The sequence below is a fragment of the Podarcis liolepis genome, assembly GCF_965112155.1.
Source record: "Podarcis liolepis genome assembly, contig: HAP1_SCAFFOLD_74, whole genome shotgun sequence".
Classification (NCBI taxonomy): Eukaryota; Metazoa; Chordata; class Lepidosauria; order Squamata; family Lacertidae; genus Podarcis; species Podarcis liolepis.
In genome coordinates, this window is record NW_028148879.1 from 66,822 (window position 1) to 88,184 (window position 21,363).

General features: G+C 42.8%; 2 protein-coding genes across 3 annotated transcripts in view; one reads left to right on the forward strand and one right to left on the reverse strand.

The window, feature by feature from the left end:
• The window catches only part of LOC310699002 (DGAT1/2-independent enzyme synthesizing storage lipids-like), a 9,464-nt gene extending 5,358 nt beyond the window's left edge, over positions 1 to 4,106 (reverse strand). The window contains exons 1-3 of the mRNA XM_083520594.1: positions 3,994 to 4,106; positions 2,147 to 2,521; positions 520 to 684 (exon numbers count right to left, since the gene is read on the reverse strand). Of these exons, the coding sequence (XP_083376720.1) occupies positions 520 to 684; positions 2,147 to 2,426 (445 nt within the window). The 5' untranslated portion in view covers positions 2,427 to 2,521; positions 3,994 to 4,106. The remainder of the gene's footprint in view (positions 1 to 519; positions 685 to 2,146; positions 2,522 to 3,993) is intronic.
• Positions 1 to 21,363, forward strand: part of LOC310699000 (DGAT1/2-independent enzyme synthesizing storage lipids-like) — a 48,503-nt gene that overhangs the window by 19,206 nt on the left and 7,934 nt on the right. Inside the window, exon 1 of one of the 2 annotated variants that reach the window (XM_083520591.1) lies at positions 18,898 to 19,068. The exons of the other annotated variant lie outside the window; for it this stretch is intronic. The gene's annotated coding sequence lies outside the window, so the exon portion shown is untranslated. Of the gene's footprint in view, positions 1 to 18,897; positions 19,069 to 21,363 lie in introns of those variants that run through there. 2 annotated transcript variants of the gene reach the window in all.

Genomic DNA, 21,363 nt, shown 5'->3' on the forward strand with positions numbered 1-21,363 from the left:
ATGTCACATTATCCAGATTCCTTCAGATCTTAGATCCCTGAGGAAGAATGTAGACAAGTTGTACAAGAAAGCATGGAATTTCTGCATGGAAGCACAGGAATTGTCTTGCAATCACTAGAAGAAGAAGAAGAAGAAGAAGAAGAAGAAGAAGAAGAAGAAGAAGAAGAGAAGCACTCTCATAGCTGTTTTGAGGTCAGGTCAGGTTTTCCTGCAATCTGTGATCAAGGGCCAAAAGACCCAGGTTGACATGCTGTATTGGAAACATTGCCTGATTCAAATATGATGCCTGAAACATTATTGGGAGAAGAGATTGATGCTGTAAATGGCCAAAAGAAAGCCTGCAGTTTCCAACTTCCTTTTTTGTGAGGACACTTGCTGATATTTCATGTGTTTTTTTCACCTACTTGCCTGATACGCTGTTTTATATTTTATAGCATTGTTTAATAACTTATAGCTTTATTTTATATCATATTTCACGTTTTTTAAGAAAAAAAGCATGATTTAAATTTAATAACTTACCTGGAAACCGATATATGCTATGATCACATATTGTAAAGCACTCTCTCCCTGTCTCCTTGAAAAGTCTAGCGACAAGGAAGAAATAGTCAATAGTACAAACTGGGTGATAAAAGATAATAAGCACTGGTCCTTTAGGGAGATGTTCCATGCCAAAAACTTCATAACCTGGAAATAATATAAAATGCAATAAATAAATGTTATTTTGTTGAAAAATAAATGGAATATCGCAATATTTTATTGGAAGAAAACACTGTGGTTCAGAAAACTGAAATTTAAGATCAGTTAAAAACCTCTCCTATATGTTGCAACATTCTGGATACTAGGTTGTCATCCACATGGGCCAGAACTTTCTCTGTTGTGCTCACATAATAAATGATATTTCTCGTCTGTTGGAATCTTCGTTCCTTGCTTAATTTTGGGCGTAGGTGGGAAAAAATTTGCATGCCTGTTTCAGCTGGGATCCATGCGCTCTTATTTGTCAGGACTTGTTGCTGCCGTTGGTGCTGTTGGTGTGCGGCGGATCCCGTCCAGAGATCTTCCTCTCCTGTCGGTAGCATTCCTCGTTGTTCTGCGCTGGCACATCATGTTGGGCGGTGCTGGGAGAGTGCGACGACAGCAGAAAAGCCAGCAAAGGAACCCACAGCTCGGCACATGCAACAGGATGCATGGTGCCACACCCACAACGTTACATGGTGCTCCGGGCATGGCACTGAAACAGTTAGCTGCCATGCAGCTGGGGCAAGAGCCGGCAGGCTCTTCTGCTGTGGGCACATTGGTGCGAGTTTGGGAGCGAGTGTTGGAGTCCGGGGAAGAGCCGCCTGCAGAAGGCGAACTCCGATGGGCTCTGCTCCGCTCGGCTGTCGGCGGCTCTTCCCTGGACTCCAATGCTCGGCCCTGGACTCTCAGCCTGGCACCCCTGTGAGCCCGGCGCCCGGGTGCCGTGCACCCCTAGCGCCAATGGTTAAGATGCCCCTGACTTTCATATGGGTTAGAATACTATATTTTCCTGAGCCTTTTTTATATGAAGAACAGTATTACCCTTCTGTGCAGAGTGTTGCACATTCTTTCCCCATACCTAAGTGCTCTAATTTCAGGCATCTTCAGGCCATTCTCTGAATCACTTCATACAATGTGAGAGAAAAGTTTCCCAGACAGATGCACTCTTGACCATGTCCTAAGTAGCCATAGGGTTTCATCCTTATGACCCAAGCTTGGTTTTAGTAATGTGTTTCTGATTTATGCTTCAACATCTAAAGCAACATTACACTCTGGGATGCAATGAGAACATAAGATGGATCCTCTTGATCAAGCCAAAGCTCTCTGTATTCCATCATCCTGTTTCCATCCAAATTAGCAGCTATCACCACATCCTGTGCTGACAAATTCCATGGTTTGTGTCCAGAGTTTATGCTTCAGGGTTACCTAGTGATTTACCAAGCTCAAGAAAATTGCACCCTCAAAGTCTCACTACACGATGATATACTCATTAAATTCGCTGTGTACCCACCACATGGTAAAAACCAGTAGTGGTAACTATTGTTCCAGGGCCTCAAGTCTGAAATTCTGATGCTCAGTCCTATGAAAGTATAGTAGCTGAATTATTGGTATGAAAGAAACATTTACTCACCATGCCATATCTTTCCAAATATATCTAAAACTTGAGTCGTAACTTGCTTTGGCTTTTTCCAACATTTGGTATCAAAATCAGTTTCTTGCTGGTTATTCCTCTTCTTGTAGACATATAGCAAAATTGAGATTGCATAGATAAACAAATATGTCATTATAATGATTGAACAAGGCAAAATCAGAAGCATACGCAACCACCAAGAGTAAGCCCCCAAGCTCAGGTATTCTTCCATGGAAGGAAAACTAATCCAGTTTCCCAGCGTTTGAGTAAAGCGGCTCATGGTTTCCTGATATGAAGCCCCACGTGTATGCCAAGGAAGGAAACCAATCCAGTTAAACCTTCTTTGGTTTTGATGGTATTTCCCTCACTGTTTACCTGGAAAACAGAAAATGCAGTATATTAGTTTGAACGGCCATTCCAGAAGCGTTCATGATTACATGAATTCTCCTGCTTTTTAATATTTTCCCAGTTTTCCCCACTGTAACTTGCCAAGTAGATACAAGTAGATACAAAATGACAAGTGTATGACTCCATTTATTTCTTGTAAAGCAAGCTGGTTTCAGTCCACTGCTGAAGTATTAAGGAAAGTGAGAAAGGGTCACTTCTCTTTGAGTCAGCAGAAATGGTTCCCCGCCTCCTAAAAGTGCAGCTGCATGCATCTTGTGACTGTCTTCTTTGTGTTGCTGGGCAAACTAACACATATCCCAGGATAGATAAAGAACTCATGTTTCAGCATTCACTGTTGTGGGGCATTGGAGACATGGATACTATTGGAATGATCTGGGGAAGATGTGTTGGATTTGTGAAGAGCTTATCTGAAGGAAGTTAAGACACATTGCAAGACGTCTACACAGAGGGAACTCTGGCAGTTGCAGGACTTTTTTGAGCAAGTGGACTTTGCACTTTCTGTGTGCACTTTTCCTCAGCAAAAACTTTATACATCGAAATGCTCTCTGGGCTCAGAGAGTGAGGACTTCTTGTAGCAGAGTGTGTGTGTGTCTTTGTGCCCCCAAAGTAAAAGTGATCTCTGCTACACAGTTGTTTTTTGTACTGAGGCTATCCACTCGACTCAAATTGTATGGAGCAAACACAACACCGAACAAGAGGGAGGGTGGGGAAAATAGTGAGCTGATGGGTGGCAGCATTTTGGAATTCACTGCAAAGTGCCTCTTTCTGGGGATGTGAAGTGGAATAGCAGCATTGCTGCCAGAGAAGAACAGATGCTGATGGCCAAACCCTGTTATAACTGCCTCTAGAACTTCTTTCTGGTTGGGTTATTGGGGACCATGCCACAATACACAGCCATTGCATTTTTGTCTACAAATTACTAAGTCATCTAAAAACAGAGCTTCACATATTTAAATTGCATATTTTTTATTTTACTCTATCTCCACTACATCTTTCAACAAAAAAGTATGGGAAAAGAGACAAAATTGATAAGGGTATGCAGGCTTTATAACACAGCTGTTTTGATTCCAATAATAGCTGTGTTATAGGGAGGAATTTAATTTCTGCTTCTCAGTGTTATAATATCTGAAAAGCTGTAAGTGCTTAATTTCATCTGCACAAGTAGCGAAAATCCTAGTTGTGTTTTAAGTTGACAATGTGGAAAAAGGCTAAGATTTTCATACAACTGGTTTTTACACATGCACACAGAGAAGACAGCATTTCTCTCTCGCTCTCTCTGCTGACCCATGCACAGGAACTGACAAATAACACAACTACTAGCACATTTGCAAAACTAAGCAAGAATCATTTGTTGAGATTGCAGGGGGTTGACTAGACAACCTGTTGGGCCCCTTCCAACTTTACATTTTATGTTTCTATGAACAAAACCTTTTACTTACATTCCTGGTAAGCCTAAATTGCCTTCACGTTGGTCACCTCTCTCTGAGAGCAGCAAAAGTCTTGTCTGGTGCTCTACTTTTCGTAGGCTAATTTCCACGACTATGGAGACACGTCCCTTTATGTGGAGGTTTAAAGAGACTGTGATGGGTGTGCCATCTGTATGAACAAACCAAGCATTGTGAAAAAGAGAGAAGGCTTGGGGAGGCTGCTTCTTGGAAGTCGTGACCATTTGTAATCATACATAAGTATGGAGTCACACCTACAAGAACATTTATAATGTACAATAACAAATATCCATGGCTTGTAAAAGCCAAACAGAACCAGAAAACATAAAAGCACATGTATCTTATCTTCACTAGCCACTTCATGAATCACTTGAAGAAGAGTTAAAGCTGATTAAAACTCATTAAAACCACTTTGTTGTTTAGTCATGTCCAACTCTTTCATTCGTATTTAACTGTTCCATATCTGTCAGGGAACTGCCATCAGAGGCACAGGAGAAGGAGAGGGTCTCTGATTCTGCAGGGGAGGGTCCAAGCGCCAGAGGGAGACTCAGCCGGGAAGAAGGGGAAGAGAATGAGTGTAACACCAGGGATCCAGGAGAACAACGGGACAGGGAGGTGCAGGGGCTCCAGGACTCTTCGTTGGAAGTTAGCGAGGAGAGCCCAAGCACCCCGCTGCCCACACCCACCCTGCGCAGGAGACTCCCGTGCAGTGAAAGGCGGAAACGATTGGGCGTCAAACAACTCTTACGTTGGCAACGCTTTAAGAAACACCCACAGACAGATTCTACGAGTGACTAAGGGCAGCCACGCTAAGATGGGCTGCGCAGTCCGGAGGGTTTAACCAGGCAATCCGACGCTCAAACGGAGCAGGATTACGCACGAGTAACTCCCAACCACTACAATATCCTTTAATTTGCAAGAGGAGTTTATATCTGGTAACTTTCTGTGTGGAATGTTTTTTTAAAAAATGTTCAACCTTCCTTTCTTTTTTTTTTAATATATTTTTATTACTTTTTTTCCAGATAGATATCAACAGTACAGAAAGACAAAGAAAACAAGAAAAGAAAAGAAAAGAAAAAGAGAAAGTGATTTTTCCAAAGCTTATTTCAATCCTCCAACGGACTCCCCCACATCTCCCGCACAATGCAATCTTTATAATAAATTTGTCAGCAAATTATAACCTTGTTTCATGTATTTCTTTTATACTTTCAATTGTATTTTAAGTTTAAATTACTTATTATCCGATTACTCTATAAACACATATATTTATCCTTTTTAAACATTTAAACATTGGTTCTTTCATCTAATTTCATATATGTTCCACTCTCCTTGCTGGGGCTAACCTTCCAAGTCATGCGAAGTCCTATATTTCATATAACTTATAAAATTTTTGCAAATAGTCCTTAAATTTTTTCCAGTCCTCCTCCATTGCTTCTTCTCCCAGATCTCAAATCCTGGCAGTCATCTCGGCCAACTCCATGTAGTCCATCAATTGCGTTTGCCACTCTTCCAGTGTGGGCAAATCTTGAGTCTTCCAATATTTAGCGATTAGAATTCTTGCTGCTGTAGTTGCATACATAAAAAACGTTCTATCCTTCTTTAACACCTTTTGGCCGACAATGCCCAAGAGGAAGGCCTCCGGTTTCTTAGAGAAGGTGTACTTAAACACCTTCTTTAACTCATTATAGATCATTTCCCAGAAGGCCTTCTTTTTTGGACAAGTCCACCAGAGGTGAAAGAATGTTCCTTCAGCCTCCTTACACTTCCAACATTTGTTATCAGACAAATGGTATATCTTAGCAAGCTTGACTGGGGTCATGTACCACCTGTATATCATTTTCATAATGTTTTCTTTCAAGGCATTACATGCCGTAAATTTCATACCGGTGGTCCATAACCTTTCCCAGTCTTCAAACATGATATTATGCCCAATGTCTTGAGCCCACTTTATCATGGCTGATTTAACCGTCTCATCCTGAGTATTCCATTTAAGCAGCAAGTTATACATTCTCGATAAAACCTTGGTCTTTGGTTCTAACAGCTCTGTCTCAAGTTTCGATTTTTCCACCTGGAATCCTGTTTTTTTATCCAACTTAACAACCTCATTAATTTGGGCATAATGAAACCAATCTTGCACCTTATCCTTTAATTTTTCATAGCTCTGCAACCTCCAATGGTCTCCAATGTTTTCTATTATTTCCCAATATTTCGGCCAGCCGGCCTCCATATTGGGTTTTTTCCGAGCCTTGGCCTCTATTGGTGATAGCCACCTCGGAGTCTTACTTTCGAGTAAGTCTTTGTATTTTATCCAGACCATAAATATTGCTTTTCTGACAATATGGTTTTTGAACATTCCATGTGTTTTTACCTTGCCATACCACAAATACGCATGCCATCCTAACGAGTTGTTAAAACCTTCCAGGTCTAGGACATCTGTGTTCTCTAACAAAATCCAATCTTTCATCCAGCAGAAGGCTGCAGCTTCGTAATATAACCTTAAGTCTGGCAGGGCAAACCCCCCTCTTTCTTTTGCATCAGTTAGTATTTTAAACTTTATTCGGGGCTTTTTGCCCTGCCAAACAAACTTTGAAATGTCCCTCTGCCACTTTCCAAAACATTCCACTCTGTCCACGATCTGCAAGGTTTGAAATAAAAACAACATCTTTGGCAAAACGTTCATTTTTATAGCTGCAATTCGGCCCAACAAGGAAAGCTTTAATCTTGACCAAGTTTCTAGATCTTTCTTAACTTCTAACCAACATTTTTCATAGTTGTCTTTAAACAAATTCAAATTTTTAGACGTCAAGTTGACCCCCAGGTATTTCACTTTTTTAACCACAGTTAACTCTGTTTCCTTCTGAAACCCCTCTGTTTCTGAAGGTGTCAAGTTTTCCCCCAAAACTTTAGTTTTTTGTTTATTCAACTTGAATCCTGCCACCCGACCAAATTCTTGAATCAGTTCTAAAACTCTTTTTGTACTAGATTCTGGCTCCTGTAATGTTAAAACTAAGTCATCTGCAAATGCTTTCAATTTGTATTGTTTCACTCTGACCCGTATCCCCTGTATTTGCCGGTCCCTCCTAATCATATTCAACAGCACCTCCAGGACTGAGATAAATAATAGGGGGGATAGGGGGCACCCCTGGTGTGTTCCTTTTTCAATATGGAACTCCTCTGTCACCACATTGTTCACTATCAACTTAGCTTTTTGTTCTGAATAGATTGCTTCTATGCCATTTTGAAACCCCCGTCCCACTCCCATCCCTTCCAAGTTTTTCTTCATAAACTTCCAAGAAATATTATCAAAGGCCTTCTCTGCGTCAATAAAAATTAACACTGCTTTAGTGTTAATGTTTGTTTGCAAAAGTTCCAGAATATCTATGATATTCCTAGTGTTGTCAAACAGATGCCTACCAGGGAGAAAGCCTGCTTGGTCCTTGTGAATTACTTCATTTAAAACCTTTTTAAGTCTACTTGCCAAAATGTCTGCAAATATTTTGTAATCCACATTTAGGAGTGAGATGGGACGGTAATTCCTAAGTTGAGTCTTTTCAGTTTCCACTTTGGGTATCAATGTGATGAAAGCTTCTTTCCACGTTTCCGGTGCCCTTCCTCCCCCCATAATCTGGTTACACACCTCCATTAGTGGTTGTATCAAATAGTCTTTCAACGTCCTGTAGTACTTGGAGGTAAGTCCATCTGGGCCTGGAGACTTGCCCAGCTGCATATTCTGAATGGCGTCCTCTATAAAATGTTATTTTATAGTTCAAGATTGATCTCTTCTCCTGAGATAGTTCTGGTAAACCGTTGAATTTCAAAAACTGATCCATCTCAGACACTTCCTCAGGCCCTTGTGTATACAACTTTTTAAAATATTTCTGGAAACACTTTCTAATTTTGCCTGGTTTCTGGATATTTTTCCCTTCCACCTCTAGATTGGTAATATAGTTCAATTTTTGTCTTTTTTTCAACTGCCATGCCAGCAGTTTCCCACATTTATTCGCTGACTCAAAAGATCTTTGTTTCATTTGTTTAATTTTCCATTCCACTTCTTGGTTTATCAATTTCATATATTGTGACTGGTGGAATTTAATTTCTCGTAGAATCTCTTTTGATTTTGGTTTAGATCTCAACCTTTTCTCTCCGTCTCTTATCTTCTCTAATATTTTATCCTTTTTTCCATTCCAGAGTTTTTTCTTAATCGTATTTTGTTGTATCAGAAACCCTCTCATTACAGCTTTACTTGCGTCCCAGATCGTTCTTTTTTCCACCGAGGTGTTCAAATTTATTTCAAAATAGTCCTTTAAAACTTTTTGGGCCTTCTTTACAATCTCTTGATCTCTAAACAGGCTGTCATTCATTTTCCATCTAAAGGAGCCGGCTGGAGTAAATCTCACTTCCATTTTCAGGGCGTTGTGGTCGGAGCAAGTCTTTGGGCAGATTTCCACTCTTGTAGTCTTTGGTGCCAGCCCTCTAGTTGTCCAAATTTGGTCGATTCTTGTCCATGACAAGTGGGCTTCAGAAAAGAAAGTTCCTTCTTTACCTAGGGGGTTCCTTGTCCGCCAAATATCAATCAAGTCCATATTGTCTGCCAGTTCAAAAAGGGTTTTCGGTAGTCTGCCATCCTTGGTTAAATTTTGATTTTGTGACTTATCCATAAAGGTAGAGACCACCCCATTCATATCTCCCATCATAATAATGTTCGAATAGTCCAGATAGTCCAATAGTGTCTCATGCAGCTTCTTGTAAAATTCCGATTTCCCCTCATTTGGTGCATAGATTCCTAGTATCAAAACTTTTTCTCCTTGAGTTTGTATTTCAATTGCCAGGATTCTTCCTTGTTCATCTTTGAACAAAAATTTCGGTGCTAGGTTCTCCTTTGCGTAGATCACCACGCCTCTCTTTTTGACTCTATCTGATGAGATAAATTCTTGGCCTAGTCTTTTATTAATTAGCACTTTCCTGTGGGGCCTAGTCACATGTGTTTCTTGCAAACAAATTATATCCAGATGTTTTTTCAAAATATGAAAAATCCTTTTTCGTTTTTCCGGGGAATTTGCTCCATTAATATTCCAGCTGTACAGCTGCAGAGACATCCTGTATCAATCTGTTATTACTCTTTATGGGGTGTCCTCTTTTTTGTCCGGATCCGAGGAAGAAGGTGTTGGTTCTATTCCAGGCTGTGGCATAGGCCAAGGGACTGCTATTCCCTTCTGCAGATCCTCTCCGTGGTCGTGCAGGAACTTCTGATTGTCCTCTTTTGTTTTGATTCTAACCTTCTTTCCTTTGTAGTTAAATGATAAACCTTGTGGAAACTCCCACCTGTATGGTATCCCGTTGCTTCTCAGAAGTCTTGCTAGGTCAGTATATGTAGATCTGAGATCCAAGAGTTGTTTTGGTATATCCTTGTAAATCTCCGCTTTTCTGTCCTGGATCTCAAGTGATTTGTTGAAATGAAGGTCAAGTATTTTGTCTCTCTCCTGTTTAGTCCTCAAGATGATCAGACAGTCTCTGGGCCTGTCCTTCTTTGCTGCTCTTCCCAATCTAAACGCAGTTGTTATTTTAAAGTCTTTGTCTTCTTCTATACCCCAGAACTTAGAAAATTCTGCTGTCAGATAGCCGGTCAAATCTTCTTTCTCAAGCTCTGGGATAGATCGTAATCTTAAATTATTTTCCCGATTTCTCAATTCCGCCATAGACAGGTAGGCCTGCTGGTCACTAATGTGCTTATGAAGTGGCTTTACCTCTCCTTTCAATTCGTCCACTTTCTGGTTCGCTTGGTCAGCTTTTAAATTTGCGGCCTCAGCCAATTTCCGATTCTCAGAGGTGGCGTCTTTTAGGTTCCCAATTGCTTGTGAATGTTGTGCCACTTGTTCAGATAGTTTTGTAATAGAGGATGTGGCTAAGTCAATTTTTGCTGTTTGGTCATCAACCTTCTTGTTTAAAATTGCAAATTGTTGTAGCATTTCATTTAGAAGAGTATCAGATCCCCCTGCAGCCATATCCTCTGTTGTTGTCTGTTCAGCTTCTTTTGATGCAGCTGTTGTTGGCAGTTCAATTCCCTTTAATACAGCAGGCACTGATGATCTACGTGTTTGTGTAGTCAAAGTTGTTTGCACAAGTTGGCCTTTCCCTGCTTTCGCTTTTGCAGATCTTGTTTTCGGAGGGCCACTCATTCCACACCTGTCTATGAGTCAAGGTCAAATAGTCTATTGTCCCATGGGAAAGACAGTTCCTCAGTGTAAATAACAAAACAGCAGAGAGTCAAAACAAAGTTGGTTCCCAGGAGTTTGTAAATCCCAAGCTCCACTAGAGGGAGTATTGTTACAGTTCAGGAAAGAAAGAGAAAAGTTTAGCCGCCATTAAAGTCCCTACGGCTAAACAATAGTCCTTAAAACTTTTTCCACTTGCAGAGCCTTTCCCAAGTTGCCATTAAGTTTCTTCTAGGGGTGCAAGTTACAGTTGCTTAGTTGTATCTTCCAATAACGTCCCAATATAACAATGTATCAATTTCAGGTATGTTATTGTATCCGCAAAGACAGCTCCTTTCACTGTCAGTCCGAGATCTGGTTTCTTATATTTTTAAAATCCCCAGAGGGAGGAAAGTTCTCAATTTAAATCACCCCAATAGTAAGAGAAAAAAAAGAAGACTTGCCTTTCCTTTCCTTTACCAATTCTCCAATGCACGATACTTCCAAGTTTTGTAATCCCTTTCCACTGCCTCCAGCTTGTCAGTTCTTTGCCTTTGATCTTTAAGCCTTGCCGGAAGACGGACTTCCTTTTTTTCGTCTCCCGCTTTCAGCCAAATTCAAAAATTTGTAATCCAAAGTAGAGTAATTCTTACTCACGAGTAGATGGTTTAGAATCCGATATTTAAGGAAGAAAGGTCAGTGCTCATCAGCAACAGCCGCGCGGCTTCGCTCCCGCAGAAAGAGCGATGAACTCACAGCACCGCTTCCCCTCCGCGCTTCCGGAGCCCCTTACGGGGTCCCTTCTTCGTTTTGGGGGTCGCTCCAGGTGCCCGCCGAGTCCCACGGCCACGAGCTCACTCTGCCCGTGGTTTTTCTTGATGGGTCGTCGCTGTGCCGCAGCGAATGACCCTTTTCTGCGGAGCCCCTCTTCACTGCGCGAAGAGGACCACCATTGCTTGTTTCGCGCCGCCTCCGGAAGTCCTTCAACCTTCCTTTCTTGTTACAATCAATCATTTCCAGCATTTCCCCCCTGCTCCAAGGACTCAGTTTTACTGTGTAGTTACCTTTCACCACTTTGCTTTTCTCAAAACCGAAAGTGGTCTGGCATCTGGCCATTAATCTGGGCAGACTTCCCATCTGATAACAAGCTGATATCTCATCAACACCATAATAAATCAAGTTATAATCCTCCGTGGGAGGGTATTGCCACAGAACATCCCAATATGTTCCACCCAGTTTCATTCTTTGAATTAATCCATAAGCATTATAAAGTTCTCTTGCAATCCATTAGTAAATGCAATCCATTAGTAACTAATTTTTTGCTTTGGTGAAGAGATGCCATATTATAAAAAAAGCATGGTGAATATATAAAGAGAAAACAAAGGCTTCTCTCTACCACATACCAATCCAATTACGATTAAAATCTTCTCCAGATCGAGACCTTGGCACTCAGTGGCTGATTCATTCAGCAGCAGGCTAACTTGTCTCCTTCTTCCAGAACATGCCTGCTTCTCAAGTCTGAATTCGGATATAGCTTAAAAAACAGAATAATGTCTGTGCATGGTGACCACATTGGAGAGTTTCCAATGCATGCAGGACATTCCGTAGGAGCGGGAGGCAGCTACTGGGCAATCTGCAAGTGAGAGCGCTCCCCCCGACCTGGGGTGGGGGGTTGCAATGATAATTATTCTCAAATTATCCTTAATTGTCTGCATGCTATGGTGAGAACCATTGTTCACCATGGCGGCAAAAAACGGAAGTCCGCAATCTATTCATAACGATTACGATTATGATTACGATATCTTTATTGTCATTGTCCCATGCAGAACAATGAAATTTGAAAAACTACATAAAAACTACATGAAACTACCACAAAACTACATAAAACTACATAAAAATTACATAAAGCATTCAAAAACCCCTAAAAACTCTAAAACCCCATTTTAAAATACGCTATACTATAGAGCCCCTTATGCTGCGTTTAGAACCAGAATTGCATTTGCATAGAAACTGTTTCTCAGGTGGCTAGTCCTGGCCTTTATAACCCTATACCTTCTTCCAGAAGGCAGAAGCTGAAAGAGATCATTTCTGGGGTGCGTACTATCCTGTGCTATACATTTCAAACAAAATCAAGTTACACTACACCTTTATCCGCTGCCGTAATACCACAGAACAATCCCTCCAATTCTCAGTCTCCCATCACTGCCAAGAAATCTCTCCCTCTCAGCTCACTTTCACAATAAGTTTGAGAATTCACTGTCCCAAGGGAGGGAAGTAACTCATGGCTCTTGATCATCAAACCTATAGGTCCTGGGGCAGCTCAGGAATCATGGCTTCTGTGGCAACCATGAGACTGTCTCAGTAAATTAAAGGCCCATTAGGCAGGGTATGGACGCGGGTGGCGCTGTGGGTTAAACCACAGATAATAATAATAATAATAATAATAATAATAATAATAATAATAATAATTTATTATTTGTACCCAGCCCATCTGGCTGGGTTTCTCCAGCCACTCTGGGCGGCTTCCATAGAAACCAAAAAAACCTAAAATCATACATTAAAAACTTCCCTGAACAGGGCTGCCTTAAGATGTCTTCTGAATGTCAGGTAGTTGTTTATCGTTTTGACATCTGATGGGAGGGCGTTCCACAGGGCGGGCGCCACTACCGAAAAGGCCCTCTGCCTGGTTCCCTGTAGCTTTGCTTCTCGCAATGAGGGAACTGCCAGAAGGCCCTCGGCTCTGGACCTCAGCGTCCGGGCAGAACGATGCGGGTGGAGACGCTCCTTCAGGTATACTGGGCCGAGGCCGTTTAGGGCTTTAAAGGTCAACACCAGCACTTTGAATTGTGCTCGGAAAAGTACTGGGAGCCAATGTAGGTCTTTCAAGACCGGTGTTATGTGGTCTCGGCGGCCGCCCCCAGTCACCAGTATAGCTGCCGCATTCTGGATTAGCTGTAGTTTCGGAGTCACCTTCAAAGGTAGCCCCACGTAGAGCGCATTGCAGTAGTCCAAGCGGGAGATAACTAGAGCATGCACCACTCTGGCGAGACAGTCCGCGGGCAGGTAGGGTCTCAGCCTGCGTACCAGGTGGAGTTGGTAGACAGCTGCCCTGGATACAGAATTGACCTGCGCCTCCATGGACAGCTGTGAGTCCAAAATGACTCCCAGGCTACGCACCTGGTCCTTCAGGGGCACAGTTACCCTATTCAGGACCAGGGAGTCCTCCACACCAGCCCGCCCCCTGTCCCCCCAAAACAGTACTTCTGTCTTGTCAAGATTCAACCTCAATCCATTAGCCGCCATCCATCCTCCAACCGCCTCCAGGCACTCACACAGGACCTTCACCGCCTTCACTGGTTCTGATTTGAAAGAGAGGGAGAGCTGGGTATCATCTGCATATTGATGGACACCCAGTCGAAACCCCCTGATGATCTCTCCCAGCGGCTTCATATAGATATTAAAAAGCATGGGGGAGAAGACGGAACCCTGAGGCACCCCACAAGTGAGGGCCCAAGGGTCTGAACACTGATCCCCCACCACCACTTTCTGAACACGGCCCAGGAGGAAGGAGCGAAACCACTGTATAACAGTGCCCCCAGCTCCCAACCCCTCTAGACGGTCCAGAAGGATGTTATGGTTGATTGTATCAAAGGCCGCTGAGAGATCCAGCAGAACTAGGAAACAACTCTCACCTTTGTCCCTAGCTCGCCGGAGATCATCAACCAGTGCGACCAAGGCAGTTTCAGTCCCATGATGAGGCCTGAACCCTGATTGGAAGGGATCCAAATAGTCCGCATCCTCCAGGCGTGCCTGGAGTTGTTCAGCAACCACACGCTCAATCACCTTGCCCAAGAATGGAAGATTTGAGACTGGGCGATAGTTGGCCATACTGGCGGGGTCTAAAGATGGTTTTTTAAGAAGCGGTTTAATGACCGCCTCTTTCAGCGGATCTGGGAATGTTCCCTCAAAGAGGGAAGCATTCACCACCCCGCAGAGCCCATCGCCCAGCCCTTCCCGGCATGCTTTTATTAGCCAGGATGGGCAAGGATCAAGGAGACAGGTGGTTGGTTTCACGCGTCCAAGTAGCCTGTCCACATCCTTGGGGGTAACGGATTGAAATTGATTCCATGCAACTTGACCAGACAAGGCTCTAGCACTCTCTCGCCCCAGCCCTACTCCCACGGTGGTGTCTAGCTCCTTCCGAATATGAGTGATTTTATCTGCAAAAAACTTTGCAAAATCGTTGCCGGAGATCTTGGGGTCTTTACAAGGCCCCGGTGGTAAAGGTGGTTCCGTTAAATTGCGAACCACCTGAAAGAGTTTCCTGCTACAATTTTCTGCAGATGCAATAGAGGCGGTGAAGAAAGTCTTCTTCGCCGTCGCTATCGCCACTTGGTAGGCTCGACGTTGAGCTCTAACCTGTGTCCGGTCAGATTTGGAGTGAGTTTTCTGCCACCGACGCTCTAGCCGTCTCAGTGATTGTTTCATCGCCCTCAGCTCCAAAGAAAACCACGGGGCTGTCCGGGCTCCATGCAATCGGAGAGGGCGCTTCGGAGCCAGACAGTCGATAGCCCTGGTTAACTCCGCATTCCAGCGGGCCACCAGGGAATCAGCTGAAAGGCCATCAACATGGGATAAAGCATCCCCTACCACTCTCTGGAAACCATTTGGATCCATTAAGTGGCGGGGGCGGACCATCCGAATTGGTCCCACCTCCCTGCAGAGGGGAAGGGTTGCGGAGAAGTCCAGTTGCACCAGGGAGTGATCTGACCATGGCACTTCTTTGGTTTCACTTTTACTTAGTGTCAGATCACCCACGTCACTAGAGGTGAATACCAGGTCTAAGGCATGTCCATGACTATGAGTTGGGCCCAACTTATTCAGGGACAGCCCCATGGAGGCCATGCTTTACACGAAGTCCCGAGCGGCCCCTTGTAAGGTTGTGTCGGCATGGATGTTAAAATCCCCTAGGACAACCAAACTAGGTGTCTCCAGGAGAACATCCGCTACGACCTGAAGCAGCTCGGACAGGGAATCCTTGGTGCAGCGGGGAGGTCGGTACACCAAAAGGAATCCTGTACTGCCCCTATTGCCCAACTTCCAGAACATGCACTCAGAAAACTGGGTCTTCCCAGTAGGACGCCTGATGCAAACTAATGACTTCCTAAAAATCACTGCAACCCCCCCCCGCCCACATGACCTGGGTTGCTGTGCGTAAGAGAAACCTGGTGGGCAAGCGGCAGTAAGGACAGGCTCATCTGCTTCCTCCAACAAAGCCTAGGACTTGCCGATCAGAAGGTCAGTGGTTCGAATCCCTGCGACGGGGTGAGCTCCTGTTGCCCGGTCCCACCTCCTGCCAACATAGCAGTCCGAAAGCACTTCAAAGTGCAAGTAGATAAATAGGTACCGCTCAGGTGGGAAGGTAAACAGCGTTTCCGTGCACTGCTCTGGTTCACCAGAAGCAGCTTAGTCATGCTGGCCACCCGGCTCCCTCGGCCAACAAAGCGAGATGAGCGCCATAACTCCAGAGTCGGCCACGACTGGATCTAATGTTCAGGGGTCCCTTTACCTTTACCTTTACCTAGGCAAGGCATACCCTGGTTCAGGTTTCTGCAAGGGAGTGGGAAGGCAGAAATGCATCGATAGCGGGGTTTGTGCTGAGCCCATTGTCAGATAGATCATTTCCCTTTATAAATCCTCATAAAACCTGAGAAGCTGATCTGAAGAATCTTTATTTGCATCAGCCACTAGCCATAGGAATACAATAAAAGAAAAAGAAAATGTACTGAAGATAGAGGTAAAAACTTAACTATACAAAATACATTTTGGAGGTTTAGATCAATAATCAAATAATAGATCTTATTCTAATTGACCCCACTAAAAACCTTGCTGATTTTGCTGCCACCTGGTCATCTTGATCTGCTGGATGAAAGAACACAGTAGCAATGGTTGAGCAACCCAGCATAGACAATAGTAGAGGGGTAATACCCTCACTCCTCAAATCTTTATAAAGACTGCAACCAGAAGCTCATGAGCCACTGACTCAATAGTGCCATCTCCACATGGACATCACTGTTTTTCCAGTGGAATTTTCTGAAATTGACCCTCAAGTACAGCTGAAGGCAGTTTATTCAAGCTTGCGAAAGTGAAAGCTCATCTGTATTTTGAAATTGATAAATTTTGCAAATAGGGTGCCCAAGTGTCAAAATGACTAGGTAGAAAATAATCATACCATGGACAAAATTGCTTTATTGTGGCCAAATTATTCTGTCGCTCAATTAGGTGCTGTCTAATTTAATTATTTACTTTACTTAAAGCCCAGTGTTAATAACTGTTATAATGATAAACCAGAAAAGTAAAGCTTTTTTGACAATTTTAGTCCAAGCACTCTGATGACCATCTTGCAATACTAAGGGTAGTAGACCAGTGGGGTTTAAATTTAGGCAAAGCCAATAATTAAATGTCCTACACCAAATCTGTAATTCAACTGAGGGGAGACTAGCCTCTAAGTGCAATGAAGTGTTTGGAACACAGGATGGAACAGAAAAAAATTGCCTTAGGAACTTAGGTTGAACAGCTTCTGTAGATCCAAGGTGAGGCCCTGTCCAAATCTGAGCCCATATAATAACTGTGCCAGGGGTTTAGCTTTAAACAGGTCTGATGGTATACAATTGCCACCTTTTGTATGTAAAAAGCCTGTCAGAATTTTTGTGCTTTGAGATGCTTTTTCCTTTGCATATTTCTGATGTGCTCTCCACGACCCTGCTGACTGAAAAATAGGGCAAAGGTATTTAAAGACTTTAACATGTTCAATCAACAGATTATTCACATACCACCTATGGGTCCTATAATTTCCTGAAAATTTAGTTTTCTTTAGTTTGACTTCTTGCAATTCACAGCCAGGTGTTCTCTTTGGCAGTATCCTGAGAACGCCCTCATCAACCTTTTTAGGCCCACTTTTGATTGCAATAGAAGTACCATTTATTTAATTATTAGATTATCTAATTATTTATTTCACTTCTATACCGCTTTATATTTTAAGAAAAATCTCAAAGCAGTTTAAAGCACATTAAAACATCAATAAGACAATCTGAAGAAAGTCAAATATAGAGTATACAGTCAAAGCAACATAATTAACTAAAAAAACAAACAAACAAAATTATCCCAAAGATTTCAAAATAAAACATTACAAAGGAGGTCAACTACATAATACACACTCCACAAAGTAAGTTAACAAAAAACAAAACGTAAACATTTTTTTAAAAAAACCACTGCTAAGTGAGGTCAAATATAAAATGCACATTTAAAACAGCATAACTACCGGTAACTAACAAAAGAATAAAACGTTATCATAAGCATGTCACAGCTGTTTGGCAGGCACTAAAAGATGGGGCAAAATAATCCAATAGTTAGGGTTTGTTGTCAGGCAATGTCCCTCTGGTCTCACCAGGCACCGCTTTAGTAGAGCTGGTGAGTCTGGGCCCCACCCCCTAGGCCAGGTGGAAAGGGCCTTGCAGGGAGCGGCCTTCACGACTCACAGCAATACCTGAGCTCAGTGGATCACCCAGGGTGGTTAGTTATGCTTCTGATTTGCTTTATCCATATTGAGAGTAGTGTATTTGGTTCTCTGTGCTTCCTCATTTTTGCTCTGTTTTTACAAGAAAATGAATAACCAGCAAGAAACTGAGGCTGATAGCAATTTTGGGGGCATTCCAAGGCAAGTTACAGATATGTTTAGAAAGATGTGCCCTGGTGAGGAGACAGAGCCAGAGCAGCCAGCTGAGATGTTATCTCTGGAAAGTATTTCTGACCCCCTTCTCCCAGAACCCGGCGTTCGTTGAGAGTGCAAGAGCAAAGGACTCAGAGACAATTAGCCCCTGGCGGCCACTGTAAGGAAAAGTGCTGTTGGTAGGAAGGGAGTGGAGAGGATCTCAGTTGGAGCAATGCCATTGTCTCTCGCTGTGATGATTGAATAAACGCATTAGTAAGAACTCTTGTTTTTCTCTGCTTCTTGCTGCCACCGGGGGAGGGGGAGCGGATAAAATCCCCCAAAGCCTGACAATTAATATAGAAATAAATATATAGATGTAGATGTAGATGATGTAGATGTAGATAGATATGATCATCATCATATTGTAAACCGCCTGATGAATTTGAGTTTTTAATGAGTCTGTGACTGAATTGCAGGCACTGCATGACAGAGTAAAATGGACCAACGTATATGTATGCGATTACTGCTCTGACTTAACTGACAAACGCATGCTGGACTTGGATCCTTCACCTCCACCTGACAGTAATGAACATGTGCTGGATGCCAGAGACCCTTTGATATCAGAGCATGTCAACCTGGAATTTCTGGGGCTCCAAAGCAAGCAATACATGCTGCATAATTAATGCAGCATGGTGCCAATGGAAGAGCTTTTACTGGAGCAGCACTAGGATTCAATATTGTAAACCAAACATGTTATTAAGGTTAGTGTATTACATCATGCTCTTATCTCATACACAACTTATAGTGGGAGAAGCAACCAGCAAATGGAGGTAACACAGTTGTCACAATACCTACCTTTACCCCTTAATCAATAGCTGGTGTTCTGTGACCCAATATGTTGTTATCTGACATGGCTGCTATTGTAGGTGTGACTTTAATTACAATAATTTTAATTACAAATGGGCACAACCTCTTAGCAGTCTTTTTCACAATGCTTGGTTTCTTCATACAAATGGCCCACTCATCACAGTCTCTTTAAAGGACCGCAGAAAGGGACCTTTCTCCATAGGAGTGGAAATTAGCCTACGAAAAAGTGCACCAGACAGGACTTCTGCTGCATCCACAGAGCGGTGACTGAAGCAAAGGTGATTTAGACTTACCAGAAATGTAAGTAAAAAAAAAAATTGTTCATAGAATCATAAAGTGTAGAACTAAAAGGGATTCCAAGGGTCATCTAGTCAACCCTCTTCAATGCAGGAATCTCATCAAAGTCTCTCATTCAGTTTGAAACCATAGTAGACCCTGCTTCGTTTGCAAATGTCCTGTTGTTGTTGTTGTTTAGTCGTTTAGTCATGTCCGACTCTTCGTGACCCCATTGACCAGAGCACACCAGGCACTCCTGTCTTCCATTGCCTCCCGCAGTTTGTTCAAATTCATGCTGGTAGCTTCGAGAACACTGTCCAACCATCTCACCCTCTGTTGTCCACTTCTCCTTGTGCCCTCTATCTTTCCCTCCCTTTTCCAGGGAGTCTTCTCTTCTCATGAGGTGGCCAAAGTATTGGAGCCTCAGCTTCACAATCTGTCCTTCCAGTGAGCACTCAGGTCTGATTTCCTTAAGAATGGATAGGTTTGATTTTCTTGCAGTCCATGGGACTCTCAAGAGTCTCCTCCAGCACCATAATTCAAAAGCATCAATTCTTCGGCGATCAGCCTTCTTTATGGTCCAGCTCTCACTTCCATACATCACTACTGGGAAAACCATAGCTTTAACTATATTGACCTTTGTTGGCAAGGTGATGTCTCTGCTTTTTAAGATGTCCTAGTAGTTGTATTATTTGTTACTTCCTGTGCAGGAGTCATCAGAGAGAGAGAGAGAGAGAGACATAGAGAGAGAGAGAGAGAGAGAGAGAGAGAGAGAGAGAGAGAGATGCTGTGTGTGTGTGTTTGTGTGCATGTAAAAACTAGTTGTATGATCATCTTAGCCTGTTTCCACACTATCAACTTAAAACACAGCTAGGATGTTCATTTCTTTTAGTCGGGGTTGATTTGAAGCTGGGATAGATATGGATGGTAGCTAATGTCAAGTGTACACTACTGTCCAAGCCAACAGGGGGAAAGCATTGCATGCAGACTCAGATATATGCGAGATAAAACATGTTGTTTTAGCTGAAACAGTGCCCCTCTGGAATTCATCATTCCTCAAATACCAGTGATGAGGGATTCCCCATTCCTAGCAAGGGTGGGTGGAAAAGAGCTTTTAAAATATTATTATTATTATTATTATTATTATTATTATTATTTATAAATTTTCCATTAAGAACATCCAATTAATATCAAATCAAATCATAATCCAATTCAAAAACAAAACAAAACAAAAAACTAAACTACAATCTGAATTATTTATTATTACCTTATTTTTTTCTCTATAGGACGCACTTCTTCCCCTCCAAAAATTAAGGGGAAATGTGTGTGTGTCCTATGGAACGAATGCAGGCTCCTTGGCTTCAGCGATAGCAATGCGAAGCCTCCAAAGCACAGAGGGAGCACTCCCTCCGCGCTTTGGAGGCTTTGCGTTGCTTTCGCTGAAGCCTGGAGAGTCTTGCTCTCCCAGCTTCAGCAGAGAGGGAGAGCTGTGCAGCGCCCCTTCAGTCAAGCGGGAGGAGAAATGGAAGGGGCTCCGTTTCTCCTGCCGCTTCGCTGAAGGGGCGCTGAGCAGAGAGGGGGAGAATTTTTTTCCCGTGTTCTCCCCCTCTAAAACAAGGTGCGTCCTATGGTCTGGAGCATCCTATAGAGTGAAAAATACGATGAATTTCACATGGACTTCCCATATTCTGGACCTCTGAAGAACTCATCTCACATAATGATATTTCTGCCCTCTTCTTCTTGTTCTCATATTTTCCACATTCTGATCTTAAACTCTCAAAGTCCTCAGTCACTGGCTAATCGATTCTCAGTCATGTTAAACAATCATATATCCTTTCATCTGTCAGGCATAGTTTAATTTGTATATATATACTGTGTGTGTGTGTGTGTGTGTGTGTGTGTGTGTGTGTGTGTGTGTGTATTTCCTTTGTCTGTTTGCAAAGGAAGCTTTCCCTGGCTCACTCTTATCTTCCAGTCCAGGCTCTTGTCCAAGCCTGCCATTTGAAGTTTTATGATTCAGTAAATTCCCAAGTTGTTGAGTTGTTAAGCATACTGTTCGCAAATATATGTAGCAATTAAAATGGAATATATTCCACAGATATAAATCAATTGGCAACTGATCAGCTTTTCCAGGGACCACACAAGTCTCCCCTCTAGGGAGGGGAGTTGCTAGACACCTGTTTCGCTTTCTCTCCCACCCATAAAGAAGAAAAACCTGCAAACAGGTGCACTGTATGTTGTGGGATATTTCCCAAATTATTGTCTCAGATCAATGTAGAATCAGCCAAAAGATGTTCCCCACTCCCACAAAAAAGGGAA